This window comes from Denticeps clupeoides, chromosome 5 (assembly GCF_900700375.1).
Source record: "Denticeps clupeoides chromosome 5, fDenClu1.1, whole genome shotgun sequence".
Taxonomy (NCBI): Eukaryota; Metazoa; Chordata; class Actinopteri; order Clupeiformes; family Denticipitidae; genus Denticeps; species Denticeps clupeoides.
The window spans coordinates 12,984,787-13,008,620 of NC_041711.1; the positions used below are offsets into that span (position 1 = coordinate 12,984,787).

The 23,834-nt window shown below is 41.7% G+C and overlaps 1 protein-coding gene across 5 annotated transcripts in view; it reads left to right on the top strand.

The window, feature by feature from the left end:
- The window catches only part of LOC114790224 (fibroblast growth factor 14-like), a 44,806-nt gene that overhangs the window by 5,130 nt on the left and 15,842 nt on the right, over window positions 1-23,834 (top strand). Inside the window, exons 1-2 of one of the 5 annotated variants that reach the window (XM_028980088.1) lie at window positions 2,801-2,839; window positions 3,958-3,981. The exons of 2 other annotated variants lie outside the window; for them this stretch is intronic. Coding sequence is in view for 1 of the 3 variants with exons in the window: in XM_028980087.1 (XP_028835920.1) it covers window positions 21,791-21,983 (193 nt within the window). In the remaining 2 variants the exon portion in view is untranslated. 2 more of the 5 variants (XM_028980090.1, XM_028980087.1) reach the window with 2 other exon arrangements.

A 23,834-nucleotide genomic window follows, 5' to 3' on the forward strand; every position in this document is an offset into this window, starting at 1 on the left:
GGTCCATCTTGGCAGGGCCTCTCCCTGAACAAACGAAACGCTGATGGTGACATTATTTGTTGAGATTTTTAGCTCTATTTTTGATGTGTGATGAACTAGATTGATTGCTCTGTGTTTCACACACTCCCTATCACCAGCTATCAGGGGACTGGTATCATTTTGACTCCAGGGAATTCTCCTGGCCGCTGTCCTGTCTCATACATCTGCTGGCACATCTGTGCCTTTCTTATCTAATCCTTTTGCTGGTTTTGCAGTATAACATTTTCTGTGATTATCCTGTGGTGATTTATCACATTTTAATACTTAATCTCAGAGAACTGTTACTTCACGTTTTTCTACCTCCACTTTTTCCTCTGGCTTCCTCTGTTCTTATCTAATATATTATCTTATATATAAGGGGCAGTGGTGGCCTAGTGGTTTATGGCTTCTTCTTCTTAAACCCAATTTTTTTTTGAAGCTCTGTAAGGATTTGACCATCTTCATATTTTTCATTGTTGAAAGCTTTTTGCAATACATTTCCTGAACTTTTGTTTTGTTTGTCTAACCTTTGACATTCGTAATTTTGTTGTTCAATTAAAAGTCACTTTTTACATTTTTGTCAAAGTAGATGGTCCAAACCAATGTCCATCTTGTGTCTTATAGCAAACAAATTGAAGGCTTTTATTTCAGAATAAAGAAAACGAAAACCTCAGAATAATAATTAATTTTTAAAACTTCATCTATGGCGTTTCATGAAAATGCCAATCTCGTGAATTTATCAGACTGGTCACAGGTCAAGACAGAACCATCAGGACCACCTGATCTGCTCTCTATTCATGTTAAGCTGACTTCTTTTTTTGTCCTCAATGTTATCCAACAGCTTTCTTTCTCTTTGTCCGGTTCTGGGTACTCCATAGACCTGGGTTCACTGCTTTGGAGTCAGAAGATTGATTGATAATGTCCCCAGCATCCCCAGTGTGTGTGCCATATGGCATCTTACAAGGTTCCCAGTCATGGTAGAAACCAGTCATTTTCAGGAACGTTTAAGGGAGCAGTATGTAGGGGACTGCAGGTTTGGTTCTCTGGGTTTTGAGTGAACAGGGTGAGTAGAGTTGTTCCAAAACAGGGAACATCTGAAAAGACCTCTCTCTCAGAAAGCATGCAATGATGCAACTTCTCTGCCTTAGCGCCTTTTGCCCCACTTTTGCGTGTTTTATCTTCTCTCTAGAGCAACAAGCTCATGATCCAACCCCCCTTTTCAGTGCACTGAAAAGCAACTCTCCTGCTATGAAGATAACACAACAATCGGTGGCGTGTCCTACATTCGCCTGCACTAATTGTGGCCTTATTTCCCGCTGGAAAATTGTTCCAGCACCCTGGGTTTTCTTTGAAAGTCTGCTTCATAACTTTCATATCTTTACTAACTTTACAATAATGTCTGGCTTAAGATGATTTAATTGGTAACGGAAGTACTTAAATCTGGATTGGAACCATGGTGACAGCTTTAGCAGTTCGCACTTAAGGCACATTGTAGTCTTTCTTACGAAGAACGAACACCAGGTATGTCTGAAAGGTGCTGTTCTTGGCGCAGTTCATGTTAAAATGTGCATGTGCTGCCTTTTTTGGTGTGAAAATAGCTGCACTGAATAGAGGCTGCATGTTTTCCCTGCAGTAATGCAACTGATTGGACTAAATGGAGGCTTTGATAATTAGCTGATTAGCAAAATCGGAGAGAGAGAGAGAGAGAGAGAGAGAGAGAGAGAGAGAGAGAGAAGACGCAGAAGCTGGAACAGCACTGGGAACGAGAATTTATTCAATCTAACAGACACATCAGGCGAAAGCCAGTAGTACTGGACCAATGATTCAGCAATCCCTACAACAATAATGATGGCTGTTATTATTATGTAAAATACAATGAATGCACAATTCTCTACATTTGCATTTGTAGAGGAGCAAAAAAGCAACAAACCATATAAAATCAATAGACACAAGTTCAAACCACTCTTACTACACCGAAAACTACTCATTACAGTAGTTAAAATGTTAGTTTGCACTATTAAACTTTTGACTTGATCATATTACTACTGACGGCAGGTTTGTTTGGTTTATTCACATTATGCAATGCTAAAATATTAGGTGTAATAGATTTTTTAAGTTGAGCCAGTGTTTTCTTTTTTCAGCGTACCATTGCAAGACACGTAACCCTGAGTGTCTCCAGGGGGACTGTCCCTGTAACTACTGATTGTAAGGTCACTCTGGATAAGGGAATCTGATTAAATGAAATAAATAAAAATATATTTATTTGTTGATAATTTGTTCCTCAATTTTTGAGCCACTTATAGAATGTTCTATACAATGTGTAATTTGGCAGGATTCTACTTAGATAAGGGACACTTGGCTTAGACCCCTCAATGACAGGTGAGGGGTATTTAGCCAGTTACAGGAAGCCTGCTTCAGCCCCAGAAAACCAAGCAAATAACATTCGACAAGAAGAACGTCTACTGAGAAACAAAGATGACATCAGTGTGGGGTAACTCATTCTTGCAGATTTACATCCCAGAAACTGGTGGCTGTAAAAATACAGTCAGTCATCTTTCTGTATGTCACTTTATACTGGCACTGGCAATTCACTGGCAATGACATGGATCATGTGTCCTGCCATTACTGGGCCTGACGTCAGGACGAACTAGTGTTTTTAATTGCAGCAGTGGACACTGTATATGCCAAAATGATTTATTCATAACTGCAGTTTGGTGGCGTTTAAAAGACCTAGGTTCAAAGAACTGGCTATTGAATATTGACAGACTGGTCCAGATGGTCATGAGGCAGATTCTACTTTTTCTGGGAAAATCATTTCCAGGTATGTGTAACATAGCGGTTAAGGCAACAAACCTGTATGCATTACATACTATTACAAATAGTTATGCTAAATATTCTAAACTGTAATAGTACATAATAGTACAGATGTCTACAATCATATTGCCGTGGTACATTTTTACCACTGTAGATTGTTTTTGTGCTTAATTTATCGGACAGCGACAGGCTTATGCTCAAATGGTAATTGTTTGAGTGTTTTGGTTCTTGAGAAGAACAATGTTTTTAGGGCAATTTGTTGTAACTGTGCTGTTATGCTGGGTCTTGCTGTCTGGGCAACTCTCACAAGGAAATTGCCTCATTCTTTGGGACGGAGAGAGTGCCTGCCATGTAACTACCTGCTATTAATGTAGTGCCCTGAGTGAACCGGCATTTCCTTATCATACTTCAGGAGCCCTTTTCAAGATGCTTATTCTTTAATTCCACCCCAAAACATAATACTCTAATAGCTCATTTTGCCACACTCTTCTTCTGGTAGTGGTGTTTTTCAGGCAATGTAAGAATATTCTCATTTCATTGGAGATTTTCACATACTGAGTAGCCCATTAGTTGAAATAATAACAATAATAGTGATTAACACACTATTATTGTCTCAGCCTTGCGACAACTGAGGCTTTGTACTCAAGCCTTCATGTCTGGCCCAAACACCACTGGAAGAATTCACGGCTGCACCAGTCATGGTGGAGGGTTAAAAATAAACCCTGCACTGTCTTCTTATCAAAGTGCTGGGACAGAAAACCCCCACCTCAGCTGTATTTCCTGTTGGAAAATATAATCTCTGTTTAAAATAACGGATGTCAGAAGCATATGCCATGAAAAGCATGACTGCGGGCCTGAAGAAGAACCTGTGACTCTGTCCAGCTCGATGCTGTGCATCTGCCACCCGTGTCTAAATTTAACACCATATAGTCTCGATGGAGTGCACCTCTTCTTTGATCAAATGTTGAGTGATTCTGCTGTCTTTTACTTTTGGTCTACATCCCACTCAATTAATTTTTTTTATGCCGGATTTTCACAGCCCATTGAAAGAAAACACAAATGTTATGCAATCTGAAACTTCCGAATGAATTTCTAATATGTTAACTTTTTTTTTTCCCCTTCAAGGGTGCACAAAGCCGCAGATTGTTGGTGAGTAATATGGAGCCACAAAGAGTGTGGTAGTAGTTAAAACAACTTCAACCCCTGACTAAATCTGTTAGAATAAGTATTTAGCCTCCTATGACTCCTAAGAATGACCTCTTTGTGACTGACAGTTTGAACTTGTAGTATATCTACATTATTTTGTTTGTATCAGTGTGTTTGAATAAGACAGTCCTTCAATTAAAAAAAAAATTGATTGATCTGGCCTGACATGAAAATAAAATGGTGCCAAAATTCTCAATAGTTCAGTTGTTCTACTGAACAGATTTGCACCTCGGCAGCTGTAAGGCTCCGTGTGAAAATAATGCACACTCTAAACATGCATTATCTGAATATTATCTAGAATATTTAAATTGGAATTTACCATCACAGATATAATACAATATGAAGGCAGTCCGAGCAATGCCCATTAGTCACTTTTCAGAAAGTTCTCATCAGATACGTCTGATCGGCCTCATGCTCAGTACAGTTACCTTGTGTTTAAACATGTGTCATTATTTCCTTTTAGCCTAATTGGCATGGTTGCCAGCAATGCTCACTGTTCCCTTTGCTGGACTCCTAGCTCTACCTCTTGACTTTTTTACACATTCACTGGCATTTAGTAATTAAACACTTAGAGAACAGTACTGGAAATTAAAGTTCTTGGCCTTGGGTGCAGGCATCACTAATCGTCTCACTTCTTTGCAGTCACTTGGTTAATGCACACAACCGAGTATTAAAGTGTGTCAAGAGCACACTACAGAAGAGGGCACATGAGGAGAGACAAGATGGGAGGTGACAGGATGTGAGTTCACCTGGGAGGGCGTACCGCTATTCACAGTTACTGTAACATGACTTCAGGACGGTGGATGGATACTGAAGGTCGACTGCGGCTGAAAATAGAGCGCATTACCTAGAACGCGATGGAACCAGAACAAGTAAAGTTCCTGCTTTTATCATGTGTGTCTTCAGGATAGATGATTTGTAGATTAATTTTATTTAGAAATTAAATATTTTTAAAAACGGAGCCATTTGTAGGCTTGATTGACAGCTCTCACACACCCTTTTTCGGCATTCTGGATGATTTTAAACCGCCTACTAAACTTCTAATACCCCATATACACAGGGTGTCAGTGGACACCACAAAGGTGACCACAGCCACCACCAATACGAACATGCATCTTATCCGCACTTTTTAATTCAAGCGTTCTGATGAGAGGTGCACTGAATGTGACCATAGTGAACATGTTCCATATTCTACATTTTATATGCTGTAAGTTTGACTCGCTGTGATATAAAGTGTTTTCTATCAGTTGTGTTAAATTAGCAGCAGAGACCTTTGCAGGTAGAAGAATTGCAGTGACATGTGGTGACATAAGACACAACACACACGCAGGTGTCTGCAGGAATCGGACAACGGTGCCTGACTGACTTCTTCCCCTTGCTTCTATCTCTTCCCGTCGTATCACTTTTCCCTGCTGAGGCAGAAGTACCCCTTTCCCAGGGGAGCTTTTGCTGGCCCGAAAATGAAGAGCTCAGTAAAACCTGATCCAACTGGCTAGTCAAGGGCTTTCACTCAAGAAGCCAACTACCTGTTGTTCAACTTGAAGGACCTCTGGCTGCCCTTTTAATGAAGCTAATTCCAATTCCTGGCAAAAGAGAAAAAAGTAGATTTTTCAGTAGATTCCTGGTCTGCGGGACATAAAATAATAATGGAATACCAAACACATGCTGTTCACTCACTGCGTGCATATGCTGGATACGTGCGGAACCAGACTTGTAGCGAGGTAGACGCTGCGCTGTGCAGATCGATTGCGGTTGGCCGGGTGCCATATGGCATGGATGGTCCTGTCTCAGCATTGACAGTCAGCCTGCACTTCTGAATCGGAGCCAGGAAGCACTGTGTTTGAGTGGCTGTGGGTTGAAAAAACATAGGAAATTGATTAAATTACACATTAAGGGAGAGCTTTGAGCAAAAGTGGCTTTTTCTTCATCAAGACGAGGAGAGTAGTAATGAATTGGCCTATGATTTGAACATATTTACTGTGGCTTGACTAGTTGTGTTTTATTGGCCTCAGATTTAACCTTTCCCATGGGAGGCCCTGTCATTGGTGCAGATTTTGAGAATTTGTGCTCGGTGAACATTGCCTAAGGAGACATACTTCATATTTCTTATTACATACTTCAGTAGCCTAGTGGGTAACACACTGACCTACACTCATCTACTTGTCTCCAGGGGGACTGTCCCTGTAACTACTGACTGTAAGTCATTCTGGATAAAAGCGTCAGGTAAATGCCATAAATGTAAATATAGACATAAATGAGCTGAATGAAATGTTTGTGTTTGCTTATCTTCAAGCGTCTTATGCCTACGGCATGAGTGAGGATTACGGATTACTTATTTATTATAGGTCTTCTTAGTGAGAAATTGTCAAAATAATTTAGATCACTTATTCTTTGTTTTTCCAGTAATAATATGGGGCATATGATACATCATTTGGGAAAAATAACAACAAATTCTCACAAGATATTTGGACTAAATAAGCTTGTCCCACAAGAAAAAGTTATGTCTGTGACACATCTGTATACCACAATTGATTAATATTAACATTAAAATGTAAAAAAAGATTTTTATTCACCCAGCCTATGTTTCTCCCTTATTGTTAAGAATGCCTGTAATTGTAAGTAGTTCTGAAGCTACAATGTGTTCAGGAAACGCTCTGTAAATCTAAAACTGCATATTATTAACATGTGTTGTCTGGGACCACCGACAGGCACTTTTCCCATTTACATATATCCCTCAGACTGTCCCATGGTGACTGTCCGTCAGCATGTTTTACTTCTGCTGTGAAGATTTTGCATGGCTCAGCATAAAGGGACAAGCAGTTACTTCAGCAGCTCACACTAAATTGTTCTTGTTGGCCATTGAGTGTATGTGTGTGAACGAATTTACTTGTTGCACTTGGATCCTTGAAAGTGTGATTTCCATAAAAATTAAGAAAAATAAAGAACAAAAAAATCATATTTATCAGAATGCAATATGTTATGACGGTACTGGCTGGTGCAGGGATTTCAAGTAGTTTCCTGGGCAGCTATACTGATCTGATTTTGCATTATGGGAAGACTGATTAATCCTGCCTTGATTCGGAGGATGCAGGAATAGAGCCAGCGTAGTGCTCAGGCACAGCATTTGAATGAACGAATGAACGTGCCCACTGACTCTGATGGGCTTTTTTCCCCACAGCTTCATCTAAATGTCAGATCAGGGACCTCCAGTCCTACTACGTTCACATTTGATGCCAAACCGCTTTTTCTTTTTACCAGCTAAGTGAAACACAACCCTCCTGAAAGGGCTCAAAACAGACATGGGAAATAAAATACAGTCAATTTCACAACAAGCCCCTCAGGAATCACAGGGAGGTGGGGTGGTCTGTGTGCTCTCAGCCTTGTTAAATTTATAATGGACCGAGGTGTGTCCTTCCAGTCCAGGGGTCCGGAAGAGGAGAGGAAACCACATGACATGCATTTCCAAGTGAGGGCTCCTGAGTTCTGCTGGCACTTTTTATGGAAAAACACACTAGGATTTCCTAATTTTCAGTTCAGTAGCTGCTAATGTACAAAATGGCCACCGACAGCATTAGAGCCCACGAAAGTTGCACAAGGGCAAGTTGACTTGCCTGCTTGGCTGTGCAGGGCTGCATTTCTGCATGTCATCAGTATGTCCTATATGTTTAGATGAACCTAATGTGATTTTTGCCTTGGGCTTCCACTGACTTTGTGCTCTATTTGGAGATGTGAGCACACAGCATAGCACAATGTCACGTATGGCTTTGGCTATCGACTTATTCATTTTGACTCGCTAGAGCTGATTGGCTTTTTTTCATTAATGATATGCTATCCTATCGAGCGTAATGTTAGAGTATATACTCATTCCCCGAGTCCCTACGAGGCCTACAAGCTGGATCCTCAACCTCTGTGACAATGGACCAGTATATTACTGTAGTCATTGTGTCCCGGCCATTCACGTCCCGATACAGAGAAGAGTTGTGTGCAGTATTCTTCCATCATTTCTCACAGTGCACATTATGTGGTGGACTCGCAGAAAGCATTAGCATACTGTGAGCGGGGCTAATCCTCTTTCATCTCTGCAGCTGTGTGCTCACCCTGCAGTGGCCAGAAGTGTTTGCACATGAGGTTTGGAACCCTGCCGCTACAGGTCTGGTTTTGGCGTGCAGAGGTCCAGGCGTCAGGTGTGGATGTAGGTGTGGTGGGGCTTGTCCGTCGGCGTCTACGTGTGCCATTTTCTGCTCGACTGCAGGGGCCTTGTTCATATTTCATCAGCGGGGGGGATAAATAATTCACACATACTGCTGTGGGTGTGCCGACGCTGTTACTGGGTCAGCCCACTCCAGAAGAAGGGGGGTGTGGAATCACCGACTGCGTGTGCATATGCCTCTCTGTGTGTGTGTGTGTGTGTGAGTGTGACTGTTTTTGTTCATAATGAAGTGCGTGAAGATGCTTCAGTTCAGCAATATCCTATTTAATGGATGAGTGCGCTGTATGCAGAGTTCTAACATCTCTTACAACTCAATTAACAATCTGACTGGTCACCATTCACTTCTAATTTGCATAACGCACAGAAACAATCATCTGATCCGTTCTGACAAAGATCCCACAGTCTGCTCCACGGACATACATAAAAATCTTTGCATCATATGCCTAACAGGGCACTATCATCTTGCCGCGTTAGAATTACATTGGCCTAGCCTCTATCTGTGCGAGAGGTAATATTACTACTTTGCTGGTTTTATGGTTAGTACACAATGAAAAGAAAGGGTACTGCATTTCAAAATGTTATGCCATGTCAATGAGGGGAGTAGACACAGGCGCACAACGTGAATTTAACAAAAAAAAGGGGGGGTTTCAGTAAGGAAGCATATACAAAAGGAAAACAAGCAGCATACCATCTAGGTCGACATCTTGAATAAAGCTTGACAGGCATGTGGTAACTCCCCTGCTCTTAAAGGGCCCAAAAATCACTCTGCTTCTAACTCTGAATACTCATATAATTTAATTAATGCAGTAGATATTAACATTAATTGTGATATTAGAATATTAGTCTTTCTTTTACACTCTTAATTAAATGTAAGTGATGAACATTCAAGTGATGAAAAATGACATCGTCTAGGCACCTTGCCACAATGGGTCACCAACTGGTATGATGTGCATATTGGTTTCAGAATACCACATTGTGTTTTACTTTATTGTTTTATGTATGAGTTTGGTTTCTTTATATAGTTGCTTTGCTTACATCCAAACTTGCATAAAGTTTTTTTTTAGGTTAATTTGAGGCTACACTTCAGGTGAATTTGTTTAAAGATGAAAAAGGCAAGAAGGTTCCTTGTTTTAATGCACGCTCATTTGAAAGGAATGCTGAGTGAATTTGGATGTCACTGGAAGGAATGGGCATGGTGCCTTTCCCCTGAAGTGCTCTGCTTTGAAAGTAGGCTGCGGCGCTGTGAGAGCGCCCAGGATGAAGGCTGTAAGGATTGTTTTTTTTTTTTTTATCAGAAGGAAGAGGGCAGCTTGGCAGCAGATTGGGCCGCTGTAATGAGGAAAACCATGCTTTCAGGCCTCAATATGTCTCTCTGATTTATGATGCAGGAGTCACTTCGTGTCGCTTTCCCATGACACCTGTTTTGCACTGCGGTGCTGAGTAGTGATTGTGAAAATATCTTATAGGTGATTAATTACCATTAGAGATACAGTAGTTACACTTTCAAAAATAGCCAGAGGAAATGAGAAATGAAGTACTAAGGTGGTCTTCCTTCTCCACCAAGAACCCCTCCAAATTGTTTTAAATAATGCAGAACTTTGCTAACTTTACATTTATAGCCCTTATCAGTAGTGGCAGGAACAGTCCACCAGGAGACACTCAATGTTATGTGTCTTGCTCAGGAACACAATGGTAGCAAGTTGGGTTTAAACCTGTGACTTTGTGGTCTTCTGGTTCATTGGCAGGTATGTTACCTACTAGGCTACTACCATCCTAGCTCACATAATGTCAAACAAAGAGCAAGCAGAAAAAGCAGATTCAGAATTCAGAATTGTTACTTGGTCAAAATCAGACTAAGTAAAAAAAAAAGGTGGGTGTAATTCATTTTTTAATTTACATAAAGCAAAGGCATTAGCTGACAAATCCTACGTTCCGCTGCACATTAGGTCTGTTTTCTCAAGAAATGAACAGGAAGCAGCTCTATACGGCTGAAGTGAAAGTGGATTTCTTGTGGTGTTGTCATTACAATCCAAGGAAGGGGAGGACCCAGGCGCAGGTGGTTCAACAAAAAGCAGTTTATTGTGAAAGGCCGAACTAACCTATAGGGCTCTGCTTTGGTTAAAGGAGTGAGGAAACAGGGAAAGGAAAGGTTCACTCACACATTGTGAACAGTGTGAACAGTGTGAACTTGTGCCTACCCCCGGCTAGGGGTCTGCGCCAGCCCACCGTTCACAACTCATTCTCATAACACATGCACTGGACCTGCAATTCTGGTGTATGTATAAAGTATAAAGCTGCCCTTTTCGTTTCTGTTCGCCGTCAGGTCTTGGATGTAATGTTCCATGTTCACCAGTGTCATCGGATGTCTCCCCTGTCCTGTGCGTCACCATTAAACCCCAGTTTCGTGACATCGCGCGATTGCGCCCTTCCCTCCTTGTCATGCCAGCGTGGTTGTGACACCTTTAAGGAAGGGCGAACAGGTGCGGGTAATGGGGGAGGTGCAGGACCTGCACCCAGTGCCCTGGGACGGGCGATCGCGCCCAGCTGACACACTGTGTTACAGCTGTTTTGGTGACTTTTTGCACAGATAGAGGATTACTACAGCAGTAGTACTGTTGGAAACATGACCTAAGGCTTTGCCATGCATCACATGAAATATATAAATACTTAGAAATGTGTAAGATTGTCATATACAAACTCTTCACCTATTCATATAGATTAGAGTTCTGTATCTCTGGGCCTTGTTTTCAGATCTCCCATGTCATAGTGTCCACAATACATGGACTGTGAGGGTTGAAGGATGGTTTCCACAGTCTGGTATCTGTCACAGTATTACTGCTGGCTTATTCTACAATCTGCATTTTACCTCAGAGACAGCAAAAGTGTCCCATTTTAACTTTGCTTCTTCTGTACTCAAAATGGATGTCTGTTTGTGTAATCTGGCCATGCTGCCAGAGGACACTGCCTTGTAATATCCCTAATGGGCTGTTAAGCAGACCTCTATAGGCCTTGTGCTCTTAAAAATGATTCGCATGATTTGTGTCAAGGTCCAAAGAACTAATTCATGGACTATTTTTTCTGAAGAACACCATATGTTAGATTGAACAAAATGCATGACCATGCATCATCAGGATCCTGCGCCAGGAGAAAATGTGCTTTAAATCATTTTTTCATTCTCCAAAGAGAATTTTTATGTTTTGAAACAAAATATTTGGATTATATATACAAGTAAATACAAATGGGCTGTTTGAGTAGTCATATGGTGATACTTAATGCGGGATTCAAATTATAGTTCTTCTAAGTTATTTTAATGCAGTATAACTATTATTATTAGTGTTATTATTATCAGGTTTATTATAATTATAGTGTTAATAATAGTGTTATTATAATAATAAAAATAATTATTATTATCATAATCACATCTTTTGTATAAATGGCATCTCTCTCCTTATGTTCTAACTGTAATATTTGTGCATCTGTGCATTGCTGCAGAGAAAGAGTTGTATGAACAGATGCTGGTGTCCTGGCTTTTTTAAACCCCTTTAAAAGTCCATAAATCAGCTCCTGTCTATTGTTCTGTAGCTTTAACAGGTTCATGCTCAGCTGCATCTGTACTTCTTTTGATTTTTCATGTTGCTGCTCAACATACGCCCTGAAAGGTTCATATATGGGGCGCATAAGGTTCATAAATTTACTAAGATAGAGGAAAATAGGTACACTGAGGTCCAATAATTAATCTTAGGTGGTATATTCTAGTAGACTGTACATTGGGGAACAGAAATGGACCCCTGTTGTACACCTATTTCAGCTCAGATACATATACCACGTGGTGTTTGTAAGCGGGCGTGAGACTCACATGGTTAAATTTTTTTGTGCTGGGGGAAACACGCTCCTCCTCGGTTCATTTTTGCACACGTGTGTGCTGATGCAAACTTCCCTCTCACTCCAACAGGCAACTTCTCTCAACTTACGTTGCCCTGGCAACATGGACAGGGGTTTGCTTTGGTGCAGGAGGACTCCCCCTCCTTTACCCAGTCAGTTAGGAAATCGGGGGGCTGGAAGCGATGTGGAGGGTGCCAGGATGACTCATCGAATCAGCATGCAGACAGACCGCCCGTTCACCCCTCCCTCACGTGGTGCAAAAAGACGGTGATCCCTCACGCCTACGTGTTACAGCGGGAAAACCCGCAGAGGCAACAGGAGGGATGTGGACACTCTCTGTGTGAAAATGTTATACCTTCTTTTAAATGGCTCAGCATGATATGCAAAGTGCACAGTGCTAGTTGACAGCGGACGAATGGGGAAAATTTTACCACCACAGGCGCACTCAAGTAGCACATATGTTGCACGAGCTGATGTTTACCGTGCTGTCACAAGATGCAATGTTCATGCAGTTAGAAGAATGCAGTGGTTCTATTAGAAGAATGCACATTTGCAGCTATCTACTATTGAAATGCACAACCATCTATTTACTCAATTTGGTTATCTAGTTCAGGGACAAGCTAGGACTCTAATTTGCTGGATTCAGAACATCCCACTTTAAATGTCAGAAATTTTTGTTCCCACTTTATATAACAACTTGACATTAAAAAACTTGATTAGTGTCTTAAACCTTACAAATCGATATTAGTACAGTATTATATATAAAAGGCAGAAAAGGTTTTTGGGGGCTCAGTGTTATTGTCACCCTTGTAAACAAAATAAAAAAAAAACAAAATTGGATAAATATTAGAATTAAAAATTACCATTGTCTGAAGCACTTTGAAATCATTAAATTAATTGTAATTAATTTATTTTTTAAAAATTAAGAAAAAATTGTTAATTTCTTAATACTTTGTGCAACTTCCATTTACCAATTAACAGTCTTAATTTGTCTTAATTAGGCTTAATTCATTAATTCACAAGTCTTATCTTGTAAGAGAATATAGTTTGGAGAATATAGAATATGTGATGGTACATAAACACAAATGCAGGTTCTCAACATACACAAGAACAGACAATAACCCGGTAAGAACTTAAACACTCTCAGGCAAGTCTGAACTGAAATGAAGTAGAGGGCACACAGAAGGAAATGCACAACCAAAGAAACAAAGGAAAAGAGTCAATTAGGGGCTTACACAACAAAGCTAACTGGAAACACTTGGGACACTTTAATTGGTACTAGAAGAATGAAAAAAGCAAAGAAAATCATGCCATCTGATGGGCCAGAGGTACCTTGATGTTACAGAATTTCCCCAGATTCTGTAGGTCTAATTTCTCCTGTGTACTCTTCTCTTCAGTTTACTTGACAGGTTTTATAGGTTTCAGATCAGGGGGTTGAGATGGCTGTGGCCGAACCTTGATTTTGACATGTATTTCAGATCGTATCCTGCTGGATGATCATAACAACCCAGTTTGAGTTCCTGGGTTAAGGCAGACAGGCTTTGATAAAAAATGTTCTAAAAATGTGATGCCATCTATGATAACACATGCCTTAGCTATGTTTCCAGGGCTTTTGGAGGTTACATTGCTTCACCAAACGTCCACCAAATTTCACATTAGGGTGAACTTCAATATAGCCAAATGTTCCAGTCAACGTTGTAGAAAAATAACAAACTCTCAGTGATTTATGTTTGTGGAACACTTAGAGAAAATGCTCGTCATCTGGTGCAGATCATTGCATATATTTTTGTCACCATTCTCATTGTGGGGATAAAATAACAGGTCCACATCCAAGCAAGTTTATTACAATCTCAATTGATAACCTTTTTTTATTACAGTCCCAACAGTAGAAGTGGCCATTTGCATGTGAGCAGCTATTTTAATATCAACACACACACTTCCCTCCCTCATTTGCATTGAGTGTTCTCTTTCGGTTCTGCGTCTCCTTATACTTATATCCCAGTTAATCAAGAAGATGTTGATTTCAGCTAGAAAGTGTCTCTACACTGCAATCAAATTAACAATGTCCAATTTAAACTGGGAACATGCTATAGTCAATTTTTTTCTCATTTTTTTAAAGTAGTGATTGTGAACACATGCACTGGACCTGCAATTCTGGTGTATGTATAAAGTATAAAGCTGCCCTTTTCGTTTCTGTTCGCCGTCAGGTCTTGGATGTAATGTTCCATGTTCACCAGTGTCATCGGATGTCTCCCCTGTCCTGTGCGTCACCATTAAACCCCAGTTTCGTGACATCGCGCGATTGCGCCCTTCCCTCCTTGTCATGCCAGCGTGGTTGTGACACCTTTAAGGAAGGGCGAACAGGTGCGGGTAATGGGGGAGGTGCAGGACCTGCACCCAGTGCCCTGGGACGGGCGATCGCGCCCAGCTGACACACTGTGTTACAGCTGTTTTGGTGACTTTTTGCACAGATAGAGGATTACTACAGCAGTAGTACTGTTGGAAACATGACCTAAGGCTTTGCCATGCATCACATGAAATATATAAATACTTAGAAATGTGTAAGATTGTCATATACAAACTCTTCACCTATTCATATAGATTAGAGTTCTGTATCTCTGGGCCTTGTTTTCAGATCTCCCATGTCATAGTGTCCACAATACATGGACTGTGAGGGTTGAAGGATGGTTTCCACAGTCTGGTATCTGTCACAGTATTACTGCTGGCTTATTCTACAATCTGCATTTTACCTCAGAGACAGCAAAAGTGTCCCATTTTAACTTTGCTTCTTCTGTACTCAAAATGGATGTCTGTTTGTGTAATCTGGCCATGCTGCAAGAGGACACTGCCTTGTAATATCCCTAATGGGCTGTTAAGCAGACCTCTATAGGCCTTGTGCTCTTAAAAATGATTCGCATGATTTGTGTCAAGGTCCAAAGAACTAATTCATGGACTATTTTTTTCTGAAGAACACCATATGTTAGATTGAACAAAATGCATGACCATGCATCATCAGGATCCTGCGCCAGGAGAAAATGTGCTTTAAATCATTTTTTCATTCTCCAAAGAGAATTTTTATGTTTTGAAACAAAATATTTGGATTATATATACAAGTAAATACAAATGGGCTGTTTGAGTAGTCATATGGTGATACTTAATGCGGGATTCAAATTATAGTTCTTCTAAGTTATTTTAATGCAGTATAACTATTATTATTAGTGTTATTATTATCAGGTTTATTATAATTATAGTGTTAATAATAGTGTTATTATAATAATAAAAATAATTATTATTATCATAATCACATCTTTTGTATAAATGGCATCTCTCTCCTTATGTTCTAACTGTAATATTTGTGCATCTGTGCATTGCTGCAGAGAAAGAGTTGTATGAACAGATGCTGGTGTCCTGGCTTTTTTAAACCCCTTTAAAAGTCCATAAATCAGCTCCTGTCTATTGTTCTGTAGCTTTAACAGGTTCATGCTCAGCTGCATCTGTACTTCTTTTGATTTTTCATGTTGCTGCTCAACATACGCCCTGAAAGGTTCATATATGGGGCGCATAAGGTTCATAAATTTACTAAGATAGAGGAAAATAGGTACACTGAGGTCCAATAATTAATCTTAGGTGGTATATTCTAGTAGACTGTACATTGGGGAACAGAAATGGACCCCTGTTGTACACCTATTTCAGCTCAGATACATATACCACGTGGTGTTTGTAAGCGGGCGTGAGACTCACATGGTTAAATTTTTTTGTGCTGGGGGAAACACGCTCCTCCTCGGTTCATTTTTGCACACGTGTGTGCTGATGCAAACTTCCCTCTCACTCCAACAGGCAACTTCTCTCAACTTGCGTTGCCCTGGCAACATGGACAGGGGTTTGCTTTGGTGCAGGAGGACTCCCCCTCCTTTACCCAGTCAGTTAGGAAATCGGGGCCAGGGGGGGCTGGAAGCGATGTGGAGGGTGCCAGGATGACTCATCGAATCAGCATGCAGACAGACCGCCCGTTCACCCCTCCCTCACGTGGTGCAAAAAGACGGTGATCCCTCACGCCTACGTGTTACAGCGGGAAAACCCGCAGAGGCAACAGGAGGGATGTGGACACTCTCTGTGTGAAAATGTTATACCTTCTTTTAAATGGCTCAGCATGATATGCAAAGTGCACAGTGCTAGTTGACAGCGGACGAATGGGGAAAATTTTACCACCACAGGCGCACTCAAGTAGCACATATGTTGCACGAGCTGATGTTTACCGTGCTGTCACAAGATGCAATGTTCATGCAGTTAGAAGAATGCAGTGGTTCTATTAGAAGAATGCACATTTGCAGCTATCTACTATTGAAATGCACAACCATCTATTTACTCAATTTGGTTATCTAGTTCAGGGACAAGCTAGGACTCTAATTTGCTGGATTCAGAACATCCCACTTTAAATGTCAGAAATTTTTGTTCCCACTTTATATAACAACTTGACATTAAAAAACTTGATTAGTGTCTTAAACCTTACAAATCGATATTAGTACAGTATTATATATAAAAGGCAGAAAAGGTTTTTGGGGGCTCAGTGTTATTGTCACCCTTGTAAACAAAATAAAAAAAAAACAAAATTGGATAAATATTAGAATTAAAAATTACCATTGTCTGAAGCACTTTGAAATCATTAAATTAATTGTAATTAATTTATTTTTTAAAAATTAAGAAAAAATTGTTAATTTCTTAATACTTTGTGCAACTTCCATTTACCAATTAACAGTCTTAATTTGTCTTAATTAGGCTTAATTCATTAATTCACAAGTCTTATCTTGTAAGAGAATATAGTTTGGAGAATATAGAATATGTGATGGTACATAAACACAAATGCAGGTTCTCAACATACACAAGAACAGACAATAACCCGGTAAGAACTTAAACACTCTCAGGCAAGTCTGAACTGAAATGAAGTAGAGGGCACACAGAAGGAAATGCACAACCAAAGAAACAAAGGAAAAGAGTCAATTAGGGGCTTACACAACAAAGCTAACTGGAAACACTTGGGACATTTTAATTGGTACTAGAAGAATGAAAAAAGCAAAGAAAATCATGCCATCTGATGGGCCAGAGGTACCTTGATGTTACAGAATTTCCCCAGATTCTGTAGGTCTAATTTCTCCTGTGTACTCTTCTCTTCAGTTTACTTGACAGGTTTTATAGGTTTCAGATCAGGGGGTTGAGATGGCTGTGGCCGAACCTTGATTTTGACATGTATTTCAGATCGTATCCTGCTGGATGATCATAACAACCCAGTTTGAGTTCCTGGGTTAAGGCAGACAGGCTTTGATAAAAAATGTTCTAAAAATGTGATGCCATCTATGATAACACATGCCTTAGCTATGTTTCCAGGGCTTTTGGAGGTTACATTGCTTCACCAAACGTCCACCAAATTTCACATTAGGGTGAACTTCAATATAGCCAAATGTTCCAGTCAACGTTGTAGAAAAATAACAAACTCTCAGTGATTTATGTTTGTGGAACACTTAGAGAAAATGCTCGTCATCTGGTGCAGATCCTTGCATATATTTTTGTCACCATTCTCATTGTGGGGATAAAATAACAGGTCCACATCCAAGCAAGTTTATTACAATCTCAATTGATAACCTTTTTTTATTACAGTCCCAACAGTAGAAGTGGCCATTTGCATGTGAGCAGCTATTTTAATATCAACACACACACTTCCCTCCCTCATTTGCATTGAGTGTTCTCTTTCGGTTCTGCGTCTCCTTATACTTATATCCCAGTTAATCAAGAAGATGTTGATTTCAGCTAGAAAGTGTCTCTACACTGCAATCAAATTAACAATGTCCAATTTAAACTGGGAACATGCTATAGTCAATTTTTTTCTCATTTTTTTAAAGTGTGCCTACAATTGTGGCTCAAGTTTTTGTACAATACGTTTCTTATTTCTTGGTATTGGTATTGTTTTTTCTTTGAGTTTCAATAGGATCAGCAAATGTTTAGTTTTTTTCTAACCGTTTTTACTCACATTAATAGTGGATGGCACATTATGTTCCTAATAAGTGGGACAATTTTAAGTGGGACATTGAAATAAGACAGTAATGATGGGAGTGTTTACTAGTTCACCAATCAAAATTACTGATTGACTTTTGGTTTGGTTTGATATTGTATTCTTACCATCTACAAGATCTCTGCTAATGGTCGAGACAGGGAGGAGATGGACGCTGAATTTATTGAGACAAGAGGGAGTTTAAATCATCTATGGGCTCCTCTCTTTTAATATTTTTGTTGTGAAAAAACGAAAATGTGGCAAAACCATTAGGCTCAAGGCCACAACATTCAAACACATTAAAAAATGAATGAAATTAAAATTAAATGTAATAAAAATTGAAATTGAAGATGACAGTAAACACAACCTGTTTTTTTATGATATGCCATGTTGAGTGAGGGCCCCAAGGGTAACTACCTTATGCCAGCACCAAAGAAACATTGTTTATGTGGGCAAATCGTTCCCTTATTAGAATTTTGTTGTATCGCATGGTGTGGTGGTATGAAGATGTAGTAGCCGAGTGGGTAACGAGCTTAATATCAGCAAAAATTACATAAATTACTCCACTTGTCCCTGTAGATGTGCACTACAGATCATATCAATATGTAAACCCATGGATTATCACATATATACAGTCAGCTGATCTGTCGTTCAGATCATTTCTTTTCTCTAGACCTCTGTTGAAAGGTTCGTTCACCTTTCTGTTTCCCATCTCCCTGCCATTATTATCAATTTTCCTTCTGTCTCTTAAGCCCCTCCCCCTTCTCACAGACTTCCATTGTCTGTTAATACCCCCCCACACACACACATCGACCACCCATTTCTTCTCCTCCTCATCCTTCATGACCTAGTTGCTGGTGCTGAGTGAACCCAAGATGATACCACCATCCTTTGAAAACAGTTCATTTTCAAACAGGTTCAATTAGTAGATAAAAGAGCTAAGATTAATATTTTTATTTCTTTTTGTTGGATTAGAATGGTCCTGTTATGTAGATGTGGACAAATGTGCTACAGAGATATTATTATCAGTCTCAAGCTTCCTCCACCCGGCTCTGCCCTGGCTCTCTGTTTCCCTCTCGTGGAGGATGTTACGAATTGTTTTCTGTCATTGTCACACAAAAAAATTCAAAGGTAGAACTAGATTGCACATACACCTTACAGCTGTGGCAGTGTTTTCCAAAGCATGTTAGATGGCTTAATGCAGTGTTTCCCATCGCAGCTCCAGGAGGAAAGCCTGCCTGTTCGCTTTCATTCCAGCCCACACATTGTACCATTAACGCCTGAGATCAACTGAGGTAGGGTCTGGAGTGAACACGTTTTGGCAGACATGCCTCCAGGACCATGGCTTGGAAACAATGGCATAATGTGCCGTTGCGATATCTCATTCTATATTATGATCCAGCAAATCATGCATGTGTGTGTGTGTATTACTGGTAGTACTAGATTTAGGCATAGAAATATGTTGATCCACTGAGGAAAAACATGTCTGAGACACATTTATTACTTAGTGAGTGTGTTTGTAGGAATGATGGGGGGGGGTGCGGTTAGGTTTGATGGTGACAAGTCGCCACACTTGTGACCAGGGTCGGCTCCACGCTGGGGCAAGAGGGGGCACTGCTCCCATAAATCAAACATTTAGAAGCTGAGGAAACATAAGATTACCCACAAACTGTATATGGACAAGATTTGCTACAGTGGCTGAAAGATCCACTGAAAAAGGCACAAATTAGACGACAGGCTTCCCCTCTTCTTCCCTCTGTGCTCTGTTTTTATGCAGATCTCCACTCACCCTCCCCCCCGGCTAAACATCCAATCACTGTTAGTATGCAAATGAGCCGACATCAAGTTTCTCAGTAAGCAGGGAATAGCAAAATGAGGAAATCTCTGCAAATCGTATGAACTTCCGGTCTATAGTACCTATCCTTTCCATAATATTCACTGCTTTTGTTGTTTCAGTGATTGGTAAAAGTGTTTTGCATGTTTTACATTTGTTAGATTAAATGTTAACAGTTTTAATGAAATGTAAACTTGATTTGCAAATATTGGCCACGATTGTCAGGTGATGCATTTTAATTATAGTGAGAGATGCAAATGGTTATGTTTTAACCCAAAGTTAATGCTGTAAGATGCATTCTTTTTTTTTGACAATCCTTTTTTTATATATATTGGCAATAGTGAGTAGTGTTATTGTTGGGTTTGTATATATTTGATACAGGTTTAGACATAGTCCATCCAGTTAAGGTAAACGTTATGTTTCAGTTGTGAGAGTCAAGGGATTCTCATTGTGATACACTGCAGCACAGCACACGGTGACACAACGAAATGTGTCCTCTGCTTTTAACCCCTTTTCCATATTGTCTGCCCTTGGTGAGCAGTGTGTTGTGACATGCTTTCCTCAGTGGCACCTTGCCGGATTGGGATTCGAACCGGCAACCTTCTGGTTAAGGGGCTGCTTCCTTAACCGCTAGGCCACCACTGAATTTAGGAATATTTTGTTTTATTTTCCCCCTGAGGGATTGCCACCTCATCATGGTCAGGGGGTTCGTGAGACCCTAAGACCAGCCTTCAGGTGGGACATCCAAGTTGGACAGGTTTTAACTGTGGCGGTCTTGTTTAGAGCAGCCCGCCCCTCCCTCGCCACCATGGGCCCCCTTCACGTTTCTGCCCGTCTTGAGAGAGAGAGAGAGATGTAGGTGCCAGGACCGGACGCTAGGTGGCTCTGTTGAGTCTCCGCCCCCAGCACACTGTCAGGTCCGCGCCGGCCGCGCTAATTGCATGCAGGTCATCGTTTCGGAGGCGTGGGCGCTACGTGGCCGCCGAGGAGCCACCAGCCTCGCTGGCGGTGTGTCGTGAAACCGAGAGAAAATGTCCGCCGTCGCGCCGGGATTAGGAAGCTCGTCGGACCCCCGACACTTGTCCAAATTGTCCATTTGTGCGCGACGTCCCCGACGTGCAGGGTCCCCGGACACGCCCATTACCAACTTCAATTCCATTCGTCTTCTTTGGGCAGGAAAATGGCCTCTAAACCCGCACGGCTGCTACTAAAGTCTACACAACACAACGGCCGGTGACGGAGTGACGCGCCGCACCGTCGCCAACCAGACCGGGTTAAAAGCACGCGTCGTGACGCGCGTGGAAGTTTTCTCTCTTTTTTTGGAAAAGGGCGGCCACGTTACTTGTTGCACCCGGCGCGGGCAGCAGCTTGTCGCCGTCGCCGGTCCCCTCGCAATTCGGAGAAAGTGGAAAGTTGGCGCGCCGGGAGAGCCGCGGAGCCACACCCGGGGACGCGAGAGATCGCTCCGCGTCCGTGGGGCGTCTCGCTCCGACGCGCCACGCGTGAAGCGGAGAAGGAGACCGAGAGACCGCGGCCGCTCCGGTATGAATGGACGCTGGACGTGGCAGTTCGGGGAACACCTGTCGTGCACGGACATCTGTGACGTTCGGCGACGGCGTGGGTTATGTGGAGTCGCGGTGAACGCGTGCTTTATTCCCGGGCAATGCGCGTTTTTTCGGACTTCGTCTCTGTCGCCGACTGACCCGGAGGTCCGAGTTGTCGCGGCGATGGGGCACTAGTCCGTGGAGGTGTACGGTTTTCGGGGTTCTGTGTTCATTCCGACATGGCAGCGGCGATCGCCAGCGGTCTCATCCGCCAGAAGAGGCAGGCGCGGGAGCAGCACCTCCACCGGCCCGCCACGCACCGGCGGAGGAAGAGCCCCAACAAAAACAAGGGTCTGTGCAACGGGAACCTGGTCGACATCTTCTCAAAAGTGCGAATCTTCGGCCTGAAAAAGAGGCGTCTGCGGAGACAAGGTGTGGACATTCACCGTAGCCCGGTCCACGGGGTTTCACGGACACGCTCACCCTCCTCATCCTCACCCTCACCCTCGGCAGCCCGTTCGTTATTGACGGCGGCGATCCGTTCGCGTCTCCCCCCGATCGTAATCACGCGTTTCATTGTGCGCGGCGTGGATTTTTAACGAGACGTCGGGACGTTTCTTTACGGATCGGAGACACGTTTTACGCGCGCGCGTAATGGGTGCGTGGATGGGCGCGAGACTGTGAAAAGGGCGTCCTGTTGCACTTTGGCTATTGGTGCTCAGAAGTTCAGATATCACCTCGAGAGGGAAATAATATTTAACACAGGCTTTTTATAATATAACTATTCTGTGTGTGTGTGTGTGTGCGTGAAAAGATTGTCATAAAAATGCGCGCGTTAATTTCACCTTTTTCTATTCTGTCCCTCGAGCTCAATATAAAATGTTCTCAGTTTTTATGGAATATTTCACTCGCCATTCTTGCATGTAACAGTGTGTTATTTCTGCTTGTATTATATTAGCACGCAACACGAAGGTTTTAGGCGTTTATTTAAGCACTAATATGCGGGAGGCTGGGCGCGTCCGGGCCTGACAGGCGTTGCCTGTTCGGTGTGATAAGGTACAGGCCCCATCTGCACATGCCCGTCATCATCATTATTATTAGAGGCAGGAATAACTTCGCCTTAAAGAGGAGCTGATTTCTCACTTGCACGGATCTCAGGTCCTGCTGGGCTGTCATACATTTGTCATGTAGGTCCTGGCTGAGCAGAGTTAAGAGTCGCACTTACAGAAGGTCCTTTACATGAAAACAAAGTTGAATAAAAAGTTTAAGTAATTGCTACCAGACCTTTTCTTTTATTAATGAAACCGCAGTACATTTTTATGGTGTTAATAAATTAGCAACGTTTTGCAGATCAGCTGTAGCATTGTGGAAATTGCTCTGGTCTCATGCTGTTGGTTTACGTCATGACTGTTTTGTCCTCATTCAGATTTTTATTGCATAAGAGTGAAGGTGAGCATGCTTTCTATCTGAGGCTGCTCTGTATATCTCATTATCCCGACACGCGCATGTTTTTGGGGGTGACGTGTAGCTGTTACCTGAAGCCCTGTCTCCTCCCCTGACAGAGCGGAAGATTTGACTGTGAGTAATGGGCACGGCTGGAGTCACAGGCCTCCGCAGGGATAAGTAATGATAAAGAACGGCTGGCAAGCCCGGGCTTGTGACGGCCATTTTGTCACAAACCGGGTGACGGAGCATTTTGTGGGGCTTATGGAGTTATGGGCGCAGCTGAAGAGGCGGCGCATCAATAACACACCGTGCCTAATGGGCCATGACCTCACGGCTGAGGCACAGGGCAAGGAAATAGAGTTGTATTGCTCCACATCATGTGTTCCTATTAAGTGGCCATTGGGGAGGGAACCCAGGTTCATGACGGCCCTGCCTTTTGTTCTGTTCTTTGCGGAAGGTAGAGCGATTGTTGATATTACTGTATATTTATGTGTAAAATCTGATGCCACGATGCATGAACATTAACCATGAGCATACATGATACTCACAGAGGCACACGGCAGAGCTGTAGATCTCATGGCAATATCAGTGTAACATTATGCATGTTTTTAATATTTATGCAGATAAATGTGCAAATTGCTCTATATAACAAAACACCTTTAATTAAACCCACCCCCTACACATTACCTCCTTTAAAAAGTTTTTCTGCAGCGTTCGTCCTCGATCGCCCACTCTCTTTGTGAACAAGAAATATTTTATACCAACATAGATTAGATACAAAAGAACCTAATGAAACCATAAAACAAGCACAGTATAAATGTAGTCTACAGTCTATAG